Source organism: Magnolia sinica, chromosome 14, assembly GCF_029962835.1.
Source record: "Magnolia sinica isolate HGM2019 chromosome 14, MsV1, whole genome shotgun sequence".
NCBI lineage: Eukaryota > Viridiplantae > Streptophyta > Magnoliopsida > Magnoliales > Magnoliaceae > Magnolia > Magnolia sinica.
In genome coordinates this window covers 72249706-72262975 of record NC_080586.1, presented here as the reverse complement: position 1 = coordinate 72262975, position 13270 = coordinate 72249706, and the positions used below count along the sequence as shown (strand labels likewise).

The following is a 13270-nucleotide window of genomic DNA, read 5'->3' as shown; positions in this document are numbered from 1 at the left end:
TAGTAAGATAGGTTACATGAAGGAAACTTCAACCATAGATAAGGGGATTGAGACTCCTATCTCAACACCCTCATTACATATATTTAAACAAGCATTTTCTCATTCAGTCATTTTATCAAACACTTAGACTACACATATCACATACATATAATAGTTTAGTTAAAATGCATATTATAGCAAATCCTTCCACATAGGAGTTGCCACACAGACAACAATCATGTATTTGCATTCAATAATCATGGCAAGCACAAATCATAATTCCATATTCATTCAGACATTTCAACAAGCACGTAGAATGCATTTACAATCAACCTAGTATACATATATGTGAAATATACGGAAAACATCGTGTCTAAGCATATGTGATTGCAATCAAGTCAGACATAAATCATTGCTGATATTGAAAGCCTTGAAAAATCATAACCTAAACGTTTATAGTCCGCACCTTTCGCCGATAAACAAGTGTCAAACTCAGTTTAAATACTAAGTCTCGCCACGGCACAACGAACCTATAGAATGAAATAGGTTAGCTCTTTCACCATTTACTCTATTTGAATCCCTAAACTGATTAGGGTTAGAATTTCTTACTCGAAAACGGAATGAAATTGTCGGTATAGCGACACAAAAGAGGGGATTCAGCATGTGGAGTGGTAGGGAAGGATCCCAGGAGCAGTCTCTAACTTTTTCTCTCACTTTCTCTCTCTTTCCTTCTCTCTTTGCTCTCTTCTCTCTACTAGGGTTTACAAATTCGTATGGAGTGAGAGAGGGGTGGGTTTAGATGCTTATATAGGCCTAGGACTAATGTAAATGGCCCTGGGGCCATGGTATACTTAGGATAGCAAAATTTCAATAACTATTTTGTTCTAAAGAACTTCAAGGAACATAGTCATTTGTCGATTATTGGAATTATCAAATAGATTTTTGAGTTCATAAAATATACGTAGTTCAAGGATAAGAGTCTGTTCCAAATAACCTCATGGTCCATAATAATTTGCAGTTTTGTTGATTCTTGGATTTGCCAAATAGTTATTGAATTCATATAACTTACAAAGTTCAAGGATAATTATTTTTGTTCCCAATAACTTCAATCATTTGAGGTGTTGTCAAATTTGGAAATATAAAATATTTTTAAAATTCAAAAAATTTACGAAGTTGAACGATAATAAATAAGGGAAAAGATGGGGATGTTAAAAAACATTATCTAAATCTAGCTGCATTTCCATACACCTGGCACATGCTTAAAAGATCTTTATTCTGGACTATTCATCCGTTGCTTGTTACTGTGGACAGACCATACCCCAAAACTCAGTGGATGAATGATTCCAGTGCCCAACTAGAGGACCTCCACCCACTAAATGTTGACTGTTTATTTTATTTTATTTTTAAAAATCTAGCTGTCCTCCTCAAATAGTTGGCTTGGGTGATTTGAACAGTGTAATTTTTGAGATATGCCACATCGACAACCAGGCCAGCAGATAAAAGGTCCAAATCTCGTAAATGCCTGCTACATGAATGCAGATAAAATCATCAATAAGAACACATACATGAATTCTAACTTAGCTATAAGTGATGACACCAGATCCTTTCTCATAAAAGATACCTTCCATTGCTTTCTAAGAACAATGCATCATTCAGCAATTTATTTAGTTCTAGATAGCCAGTTAATGATGAAACGCCAATGAAACTTTACCTTCTCTGCAGATCCTTTCGTCGTCTTCTTTTAAGGATGAAACTGACGGCATGCTTAGCAAGCAAATAAACACCAAAAACCGAGAACCCCACAGATGCATATTGACACAACCTGTTAAAAACATCTTTCAGATCTTTTGCTACAAATAACCAAAATAAGCAATTTTTCATAAATATCAGAGAACAACCTCGCCCATTTTCCAAGATATGCAATGAGCTGATCGATATTTCTGGGGGACACGTAAAATGGACCTTCATGGGGTTTCTGAATCCGGATAGTTCCAATGTCGTGCTTACTAGCCTAAGCAAACAAAATAGAAGGAAAATACTATTAAAAAAATGTGGCAAGTGAAAGGAAATATAATACATAGCATGGGTTACAGCTTGCAAACAAACAAAACACCATAATAATCTATTAATTTCACCAAAACGGATGCTTCCCGATATTCAAGAAGTTAAATTACCTGAAAGTTAATTAAATGAATTAAATAAATACCAGATAACTTGAATTGACTGAAAAAAGCTATATATGCATATGTAATTATGTATGTATACAGGCAATGCAAATGCTAGGTGGGTTTAGGAGAAGCATCACGGTGCCTATTTAAAAATATCAACGGAGATACATGAAGTTCAGGGATCAAACTTATAAGTCACACTATGAAGCTCTAGGAGGGGTGGTGGAACAACAAGATGAGAAATAAGGACATCAGAAAATCAGTTTGGCTTCATGTCAAGGACATATATATATATATATATATATATATATATATATATATATATATATATATATATATATATATATATAGTTTTAGAAATTTGAGGAAAAAGTATCGAGAAACGAGAAAGAATCTACAAATAGCTTTATAGATCTAGAGAAAGCACACAATAGATTACTATAGTGGTTAGGTAGTGGGTGGTGGGGAGGAATGAGGTCCCCGGAGGATATCTCGACATTGTTAAAGATACGTACGATTGCGAGAGTGATAAATGCTTGGAGTCAAATTGACAAGTTCCAAGTAGCAGTGGGTCTTCACCAGTGGTTGGTGTTCAACTTAATTGACGAGTTCTACGTAGCTTTATAGACTCTATGTGAATACTTAATGAGAATCCCCCCAACTAGGAAATTGATTATAAATTCATCATGGTTGACTTGAAATCAATCTAGTCTAACTAAGATGGTAAAATCTAACCTAATAATAGTAAAAGAAAATATAGAAAATAATCCTAATTACATCTCTAAATCAGTCACATATCTTAAATCCTAATTACATCTCTAAATCAGTCCCATATCTTGAATCACATCCCCCTCATATCTCCAATCACATCTTTAAATCAACCCCCATATCTTCAAAAAGTAGTAAATTACAATCTTTGATTTAGGCCCACCAAATTCTATAAATAAAAAGTCCAAAAATCAACATATGTTGGGCCCTACGGTCGGCCATGGCTTACGTCATTATTAGGACCTATGGTGGGCCTAAGTGGGCCGGGGGCTTACATCATTCCCTTCGAATTAGAAAGAACTCGACTTTGACGAGTTAGACGCTTCATACAAATTGTTGAGGTTCGGATCCAATCTTTTCAATTCATCACTTGTGATCCTTGTGCATTCAGAATAGGACCTACTCTTCCATTTCACCAAGTATTGCCTATATTGGCCCCATCAAGTGTCAATAATCTTCATTCGCAACACTTGTTCAACTTCTTTCTTCTTTTTCTTTGGGAGTTGTTTATCCATGTCGATAATGGATTCATCTTGCATGCCAGACACCTTACCATGATACTCAAAACAGATCTGCCACAGTGAAAGTCAACAAGATATCTAAGTTGTCTAGCAACTAGATCTCATTGGCATTGTCACCCAACTTCCTTTTGACTTAGCATGAACCAATCCTTTTAGACTTGAGCTTATTATAAGTTTCCCTCGGAAAACTTTCTTGGTGGAAATAAACCATAATTAAGTCACCTTCTTTATATATCTTTTCTCATCGATTTTCATTCTCAGCTTTTCGGTGCCTTCTTCAATCTTCTTCTTTATATGAGCTTGCAATTCTTGGATGTGCTTGGAGAAACATCTTTACTCACTTGATCTTGTACCATTAATGGGACTAGTCAAGTACATGATGTGGACATTCTCCCATTTACAATTTCATATGGGAATTTACCAATGGTATGATTTACTGAGTCATTGTAGGCAAACTCGGCCTAGGATAGAGCCAAGTCCCACTGAGTTGACTACCTCAATTTGGTCGTCTGTTTGAAGATGGTATGTGCTAGAGAATTGAAGCTTGTTTGAAGATGGTATGTGCTAGAGAATTGAAGCTTAGTCCCCTACCACTCCCATAAAGTGTGCCAGAAGTGACCCACAAACTAGGTAATTAAGGTGAAGCAAGAAAAAGAAAGAAAGAGAACTTAGGTAATTAAGATGAAGAATTGTCTTTGAACCGATTAATGTCCTCTCTCCACCAATAGAGGGCTAGACTCATATGATAGCTAATCCCCCTAATCATGTGCGCACGCACACATAAGTGTGTCTGTTTATGCGTCTCTATGTGCATGTGTGTGTGTGCATGCATGCATCTCTATGTGCATGTGTGTGCATGCATGCGTCTCTATGTGCATGTGCATGTGTGTGCATGCATGCACACATGCAGCATCCCTATTATATATCACACAAGTTGCTAGGGTAAAAACTTTACATGCAATTAGTTTTTCGAATCATTAAACTGTGCATTATGAAAGGACATGAAAATGATTTTAAAAGAAAAGAAAAAGAGCACATGGGTAATTAAGGTGAAGCATTGTCTTGAACCAATTAACGTCCTCTCTCAACCAAAAGAGGGCTAGACTCCTATGGTAGTTGATCACTTATGCCGTGGTTGCATATGCCATGCAGGAAGTATGCCATGCCATAATGGCCAACAATCAAGTTTCTTGTAGATTGTAATAAGATGTAACTTGTAACTTGTATTGTATGCATCAACTCATCAAGATTCAAGTTATCAATACAATTTCTATATTAGTAATTTTCGATAATTAATTCTTTCTTAGAGTAGCTTGTTGATTATTTAAATTTGTTTTGTTACATATAACATAATATAACTCAACATATAGATGGCCTAATAGTCAAACTACAATGAAATAGGAAAATAAACCCAATCCAATCACTTGTAGCAATTATACAAAGTTTTTCTTTAAAAATAAAAATAAAACTATTTTTTCCCTTTTTTTTTTATAAATTTTCAAAAGAAAAAAGAAGCCATCAGCCTAAGCGATCGCTTATGCGATGATGCAAGGCTTTTTGTTACTCCATGATATTATTTTAAGGATCATAAATGGATTAAAGATGTGCAATAAACACAAGTAGTTCTAGGCTTTTCATAGAAAAGCAAAAACCACCCATCCTTAGTAATTCACTAAACATACTGAAACCTCTCTCAAAACATAAGTAAATGTAAATTGTTGGATACATTCATTTATCTAGGGAAGAGATGGGTGAATATGCTAGAATATTTGGTTGTCGATTAGGCTCATCTCCTTCAACCTATTTAGGCTTACCACCATGCATAGGAAAACCGCCAAAATACTTGTGGGATAAGATGGTGGAAAGGTTTGAAAGGAAGCTATCGTGTTGGAAAAGAAGACATTTGTCCTTTGCTATTAGGGAAATGGCTTAGGCAGCTTGGTAAAAGGAGGAAGGTCATTTATGAGGAAGGTCATTTATGGAAACATGTTATAATAAAGAAATATGGATTAGAGAAAGGAGGTTGAAGGATTAGAGCATTTTCTTTATTTAAAGTATAGGTGTATAGGGGGTTTGGAAAGCAATAGCAGGATTGAATGGAAAATTCAAGGGGGTAAGCTTCTCTTTGGGGGATGGAAGGAGTACTCGTTTTTGGGTTGAGTTTGAATGGGAAATAAGCCTCTTCAAGAAGTTTTCCATAGTTTGGATAGAATATCGATGGATTAAAATATCACGGTTGCTCGTTGTTACTCTATCTATTGACGGGAATGAAATGATTTGGGCTCCTTTATGAAGAAGGAATCTATTGGAAGAAGAAGTAGAAGCGATGATTAAATTGTTGGAAATGCTGCAAGAGATGTGTCATCAGCAAAAAAGCGGGATTCTATGTTGTGGACCAAGGAAAAATCCGGTAAGTTCTCGGTCGAATCATTTTATAACTTTAAGTTTGGGTCTTATTCGAGAGGGAATTAAGCCATACAGCTTTTGGGTGGCATTATAGGGCTCCCTCCGAGTTGGTGCCTTTGGCATGGCTTATGCGAAGGAAAAAGGTGCTAACGATTGATAATCTTCGCCAGAGAAGGACGGTTTTGTCACAAATGTATGTTTGATGTGCATGCAAAATGAAGAGTCGGTGGATCATCTTTTTCTCCATTGTCCTTTTGCTAGAGAATTATGGGAAAAGTTTTTTTGAGGTATTTGGACCTTTGGTCATGCCAGGATCCGTAGAACGTTTCTTCTGGGCATGGCGTGGGGGAGGTGTTGGTAAGGAAGAGAAGGCAATATGGAAGATATCCTTGTTGGTTAGAATTTGGATTGTGGGAGGAGAGGAACAAGAGGTGCTTTCGGAACCCAAGCAGTCGGTTAGTGGATGTACAGCTAAATCAAATATAATGGAATGGGAGAAGGCTTTTAAAGCGGTAAGGTAGTTCCCAACTTTTTCCTTTTTTCTTTTCTTTCTTGTATATTGTATTCATTGGCTTTGGCCTTGTTCTTAAAATTTATCACCTTTCAAAAAAAAAAAAATTTGTCACCAAAGCATTCAATAACGGTAACAGTGGCCGAAATGGCCTCTCTTTTTTTCAGGAAAAAAAAAAAAAAAATTGTATCAGCCATTACGGCCCCCAACGCATAATGGTTCCCACTATTACCGTTACATAACGACCATCACATAACCCTTTATTTATACCTTGGGTGTCACTGGTTGCCATGCACAACAGAGACCAAGAACAGCACCGATTAGGAGTGAGTTGGTTTCAGTTGAAGGCTCTGGAAAGCCAAGGGTTAGGCCCAAAAGGAAGTGGGTGGAGGTACTGAGGTAGTAAGAAAAAACTTGAGAACCTATGGGTTAACTGAGGTTATGGTCCATGATAGATTTGAATGGAGTAATAGGACTCATGTAGCCGACCCCAATAAGTTGGGACAAGGCTTTGACGACAACAATGATGATCAGTATCATTGGTGATCTTGGTTGCCCCATAGAAAAGAAAAACACCATTCAACCAAAAAAAAAATAAAAATAGAGGCTTCTATTTTGTAAATTTTATATTATTTTTACTTTTAGTTTTATGTATTCATTTATTAATTATTTGTAAACTATATTTATTACAAGATTACCTCGCCAACAACAGTCAGGGCAGTACCAGTAGGAAGGACCCTTTCAATTCGCTTGACTCCAAGCATCTGCCAAATATGATTGATGTAAGGTCATCTGATTTTGTAAGTGTCATCTTTTATTATGGAAATATCATCAAATAAACAAACCTTGAGACCTTGCAGATAATCCAAAGTCCCACGCACAAGAGACCGTCCTGACTCCTCAAAGACTTCACTTGCAACAGTTAACACCAAGCCTCTAGCACCGCGTGCTCCCACAACAAATACACGGCCAGTCCCATCGTCCTGATGTTAAGAAAAAGTTTTAAACAAAGAGATGAAGAAAGTAATGCAAACAAACAAAAAAACAGTTCAAAAAGATTTATGTGAATAGCATCGACACCAGGAAATGAACGGGTCTATACAATTCAAAGATTCTACTTCAACTAGGTAACCAAATTGAGCCAAGAAACTCCAAAAATTTTCAGAGAAAAGGTTAAAAATGAGATTCAGCTAGTATAATCTGTCAAAATGTCCTGATTGGGAGCATGAAATTGGATTAAACCCCATATGGCCAATATATAAAAAGTACACTACATTTGATATTTAGCAGGAATCAATCATGGCTGGCTACTATAGAATTACGGATTACAAAGAAAATATGTGATATTTTATATCAACAAATATGACATACGCCAAATACTTTTTTTTTCCTGATACTCTGTAGACATGCATTGGTGCAATAGAGTTTGATACAGTGCATCATGCAGAGTTCATCACATGGAGACTGCAACAATCACATAATGTAACTTACATCAGAAATCATTTCCTTTTTTATTTTCTTTTTCCCTTTCGGGTTGGATCATGGATGGGTCAAACCACTGATCATATTATTGCAGTAAGTGGATGACACTCAACCCATACTCGGGGTCTATAGGATACAGACCACAACCCTTTAGAACTCTAAAACTTTTGAAACTGAGAACAAAACTTAATTCAATTTTTCAAGATATTAGCTAGCATGACTTCTCCTTTGTTGTCCCTGATGATGCCTCCACAACTGGTTGGACCTGGATTTCCAATGCGACTCCCATCAATTTAAGTTTATGGTTTGATCATGTGAAGTCTGCCGTACCATGAAAGGCTTTTGGTTTTCGTCCCACCTTCATCAATAATTTTCCAATATGTTTTTTTTAAAGGAATAATTGATCATTTATTAGAAAAATGCCAACGCAATAGCCAAGACATAAACAAAGCTAATCATACATCAAAAGAATGGATTCAAACTTACACATCAATTCCCTGAGAACTTGACACGCAAATCTACTATTTCCTTATTTATCTTTGTCCCAATTTCCTTTACAGACCCTTCTCCTCCTGAATCAGTGACTTTGTGCATCCTTCCTTGTTTTTATCAAATACAATGACCAACAGCCACCTTTCAGTGATCTCACCCCCTATTATAGTATCAGCCATACCGGTTCCCCACAAATTTCAAGCACTTCTAACACCATACACATCCCACATCGCAAACTGATCCTGGAGAGTAGATATCGTATTCGAGCACCATCTCACTCCTTTCAGCACCATGTTGGCCTTCCTCCTTCGCAACAGTCTTCTCGCAGCTCCAAAGAGACTTGACAACTTCCCCCTTCACATATATAATGCCCGACTGCAACCCCAAGTCCCCTTTAAACCCCCCAAGCGTGTAAACGATCATCTCACTTCGCGTTACACACATGGATACGAATATCAGTATTGTATCGGCCGATACGGCCGTATCTTATCCGTATTGGCACAAGATGATACACGATATGATAGCAACCCAATATGGAAAAACTGACCCGTATTGGCTTGTATCTAATGGGGACATCACGCACGCACGCCGCCCCTACGCACGTACGCAAGGAGATGGAGGGCCCCACCATCGATCTCGCTCGATGACAGCGCACAGGGAGGGCCTCCTAGTTAGAAGGCAGAGTTTTGGTTCATTTGAGTGGGCCCGATAATCAAGTAAAGCCCATCATGGGATCTCATGATCGGGGCCCACTAGTCGGATTGATTTCATATTTTAGGTTTTGATTATTTACGTTATTTAGAATATCATGAACGCTTTAGATTTCTTTGATTAGTTTTTATTTTGGTTTACTTCATCACCAAGTAATAGATTACGCACATGGCGCGAGTTTTAGGATATAGAGTTTTCTTATAAATAGGCACCTTTTGTAACTCTTTTGATTCATTGAAGTTTAATAAAAATTCCTGCAAGTTTTTTTCTATTCTCTGAGTTTCTAGAGTTGTAGAAAAATTCAAGTGGGTGCGAAGCCCTCCATTTTCGAAGGGCTAACTACCGTGGTGCGAAGCTACATCCATCCCCATCCGTCCCTACCCTCTTCCATCCATATATCTCACCTTCTACAGCCGTCCTCGCCTCGAATCTATCAGTTTTGCAACGGATCTTCTCCCTACAGTTAGTTTCCAGAATCTGGCCCTGCAGGAGGGCTGAAACTTCGGCTGAGCACCGCGCACAGCCCGTAGCTCAGATCGCCCTGAAACTTTGGGGGTTTGGAGCCCACACCTGGCCGACCAAGGCCAAGGAATCGGTTTCCGGATGTGGGACCCGCTCACACGTGCGGCCAGGCTAGTGCGCACGTGCGCCAGGCCCTGGCCCGCTGTCCGCTCGCGGGAATTGTCTCCTAATTCAGGTTTTCTCCTATGTTCTCATTTTCATACCTATTTTCATAAACCCTAACCCTAGATTACATTACCCTTAATTTATTTGCCCTTTTTTCCACCATAGGGTTCCTTGAGTTGAAATTAGTGAATCCCTTGGATTATGAACTGATTATTGTGCATGTGTGGATGATTATTTCTTATCTTTGAGTATCATTTGGTTCATGATTTTTATTGATCCAGCCCTAACATGTGTAGGCCTGGACCCGCATAGATTCCCCTTAATTGAATGTTTGGACTTTTCATGTGGGATATGAAATTTGTATAATTGTTTTTGAACTAACGTGATCTTAAGCCTGAAATCTCGCACATCATATTTGAATTTTATGTCCTGTATCAAATTTGGTATCAGAGTTTAGGGTTCTTATAGGGGAATACATTACATGTTCAGGGTTAGTTTGCTTAAGTCCTTTATGCATCCAGTTTCATCACATATAGTTGTTTAGAAGCCCGTAGTCCCTGATATTAATTGCTGAAATTTCTGTTAGCAGGGAATTAGCAACTCACATTGTTGTAACTTTCTGTTATTCCCGTATTTCGCCAACTATGATGCTGGATTTTTGTAACACTGCGGAGTTTCCCTCATATAGTCTCATAGCATCATTTAGTCCTATCTAGTTGCATATAGTCGTCATAGAAAGTCCTTAGGTGGAGTTAGCAAGTGTATGCCCACACGTACGAGTCATGGTTTTGGTTTGCACCATACTCTAAACATAGAGCAACTGCTAGAGTCACTAAACAAACTATCCCATCAAATCGAGTCTGTGGGTAAGCGCTTGGAACAACATATAGACCAATGCTTTGATCAATTTGATGTGCGCATTACCCAACTATAGGCCTCCGCCGAGACAAACCCCCCCATTGGGGGTAGATGTTCAATCTCAGGCAGGCGGCCAGGAGGATAGACCAATGAATAGAGTTGGCCGAGGAATCAGTTATGGGCATGCACTCGTGCACCCACCCCATGAGGGACATCAAGACCACTATTTTGAGGGGTACAACATGTGCGGCCTTATGGCTGGAGAGAGTGCACCAAAGGCTAGTGTAGAGTTACCTACTGAGGCCATTTCGGTAGTGGATAAGTTTCGTGATGTCTTTCCTAATGATCTACCGGATGAGTCTCCCCCTAGGAGGGATATAGAGCACACCAGAACATGAGACACCGTAATACCTACAGCCGAGTTTGCGTTTAATAGTTCTGTCGATAGGTCCACAGGTCTCAGTCCTTATGAAGTCGTTACTGGTTATAAACCTGAGAAACGTATTGATCTTGTCCCTATGTCTATCCCAGAAGCCGTCAGAGTCTTTTGTGCATCACATTCATTCATGGCATCGAGAAATCAGGCAGAAGATCACTACTAGTAATGAACATTGCGAATTTTCTGCAGACCAACATAAATGTTTCAAGGAATTCAATGTAAGGGACTCTGTGGTGGTCCGCATTAGGCCCGAGCGGTATCCTCCGGGGGCCATTTGTAAGTTACACGAACGTAGCGCTGGACCCTTCAAAATTATAAAACAAAACGATCTCAATGCGTATGTGGCAAATCTTCCACCCTCCATGAGAATTAGTTCCATAGCATTTCAAGGGGTCATTGATGCATTGTCCAGCCTTTTGCCTAACCATCTTGAATCCCTAAACCTTTCCCTTAATCCATGGCCCCCTCCCGACCCATCTTCCCAGCCTCTACGTCCCATACCTACCCGTCCCGACCTATTTTCCCAGCCTCTACCTCCCATACCTACCATTCCCAACCCATTTTTCCAACCTCTACGTCTCATACCTACCCGGCCCCGCCCATTTTCCCTTCCTCTACCTCCCATACCTACTCTTCCTGACCTTTCTTCCCAGCCTCTACCTTCCATACCTAGCCTTCACACACCCAGAGAGGAAATAGAGAATATCCTGGACCATCAGATAGTTTCAACGTCGGACGGCGGGCTTTAGAAGTACCTAGTTAAATGGAAGTCACGCCCAACTTCAGACAGCATGTGGCTCATTGAGGAGGAGCTTCAGAGACTTGATCCTGACATCCTGGACCGGTTCAGGAGTTTTATTTCGTCAGTAGCGAAATCTTCACAACCGGGGAGAATTGATGGGGACATCACGCGCACGCACGCCGCCCCTACGCATGTACGCAAGGAAAGGGAGGGCCCCACCGTCGATTTGGCCCGATGACGACGTCCAGGGAGGGCCTCCTAGTTAGAAGATGGAGTTTTGGTTCACTTGAGTAGGCCCAATAATCAAGTAAAGCCCATCATAAAATCTCATGATTGGGGCCCACTAGTCGGATTGATTTCATATTTTAGGTTTTGATTTTTACGTTATTTAGAATATCATGAACGCTTTAGATTTCTTTGATTAGTTTTTATTTTGGTTTACTTCATCACCAAGTAATAGGTTGCGCACATGGCGCGAGTTTTGGAGTATAGAGTTTTCTTATAAATAGGCACCCCTTGTAGCTCTTTTGATTCATTGAAGTTTAATAAAAATTCCTGCAAGTTTTTTCTACTCTTTGAGTTTCTAGAGTTGTGAAAAAATTCAAGTGGGTGCGAAGCCCTCCCTTTTCAAAGGGCTAACTACCGTGGTGCGAAGCCACATCTATCCACATCCGTCTCTACCCTCTTCCATCCATATATCTCACCTTCTACAGCCGTCCTCGCCTCGAATCCATCAGTTTTGCAGCGGATCTTCCCCCTACGGCCAGTTTTCAGAATCTGGCCCTGAAGGAGGGCTGAAACTTCGGCGGAGCACCGCACCCAGCCCGTAGCTCGGATCGCCCTGAAACTTTGGGAGTTTGGAGCCCACCCTTGGCCGACCAGGGCCAAGGAATCGGTTTCCGAATGTGGGACCCGCTCGCACGTGCGGCCAGGCTAGTGCGCACGTGCGCCAGGCCCTGGCCCGCTGTCCGCTCGCGGGAATTGTCTCCCGATTCAGGTTTTCTCTTATTTTTCCCTTTTCATACCTATTTTCATAAACCCTAACCCTAGATTGCATTACCCTTAATTTATTTGCCCTTTTTTTTCACCTTAGGGTTCCTTGAGTTGAAATTAGTGAATCCCTTGGATTAGGGACTGATTACTGTGTATGTGTGGATGATTATTTCTTATCTTTGAGTATCGTTTGGTTCATAATTTTTATTGATCCAGCCCTAACATGTGTAGGCCAGGACCCGCATAGATTCCCCTTAATTGAATGTTTGGACTTTTCATGTGGGATATGGAATTTGTGTAATTGTTTCTGAACTAGGTGATCTTAAGCCTGAAATCTCGCACATCATGTTTGAATTTCATGTCCTGCATCAGTATCGGCCCGTATCGGCACCGATACAAGGCCGATACGGTTGATATATGCGATACATCTATAAAAGCTCAATTTTGATTTATTTATTTTTTTTAAGATTTTACTCATTTCTCCTCTTCTTTTTTCATTTAAACCATAGAAGAAGCTTAAAACCCCATTTTAGGCTAGATCTATACCTATTTTGGGATCAAAACAAATAATGT

The 13270-nt window shown here is 39.5% G+C and overlaps 1 protein-coding gene across 1 annotated transcript in view; it reads right to left on the bottom strand.

Moving 5' to 3' along the window:
* Nucleotides 1–1662: 1662 nt before the first annotated feature.
* Nucleotides 1663–13270, bottom strand: part of LOC131226151 (E3 ubiquitin-protein ligase SP1) — a 29186-nt gene continuing 17578 nt past the window's right edge. The window contains exons 5-8 of the mRNA XM_058221868.1: nt 7199–7336; nt 7052–7117; nt 1878–1990; nt 1663–1801 (exon numbers count right to left, since the gene is read on the bottom strand). Coding sequence (XP_058077851.1) covers nt 1687–1801; nt 1878–1990; nt 7052–7117; nt 7199–7336 — 432 coding nt within the window. The 3' untranslated portion in view covers nt 1663–1686. The remainder of the gene's footprint in view (nt 1802–1877; nt 1991–7051; nt 7118–7198; nt 7337–13270) is intronic.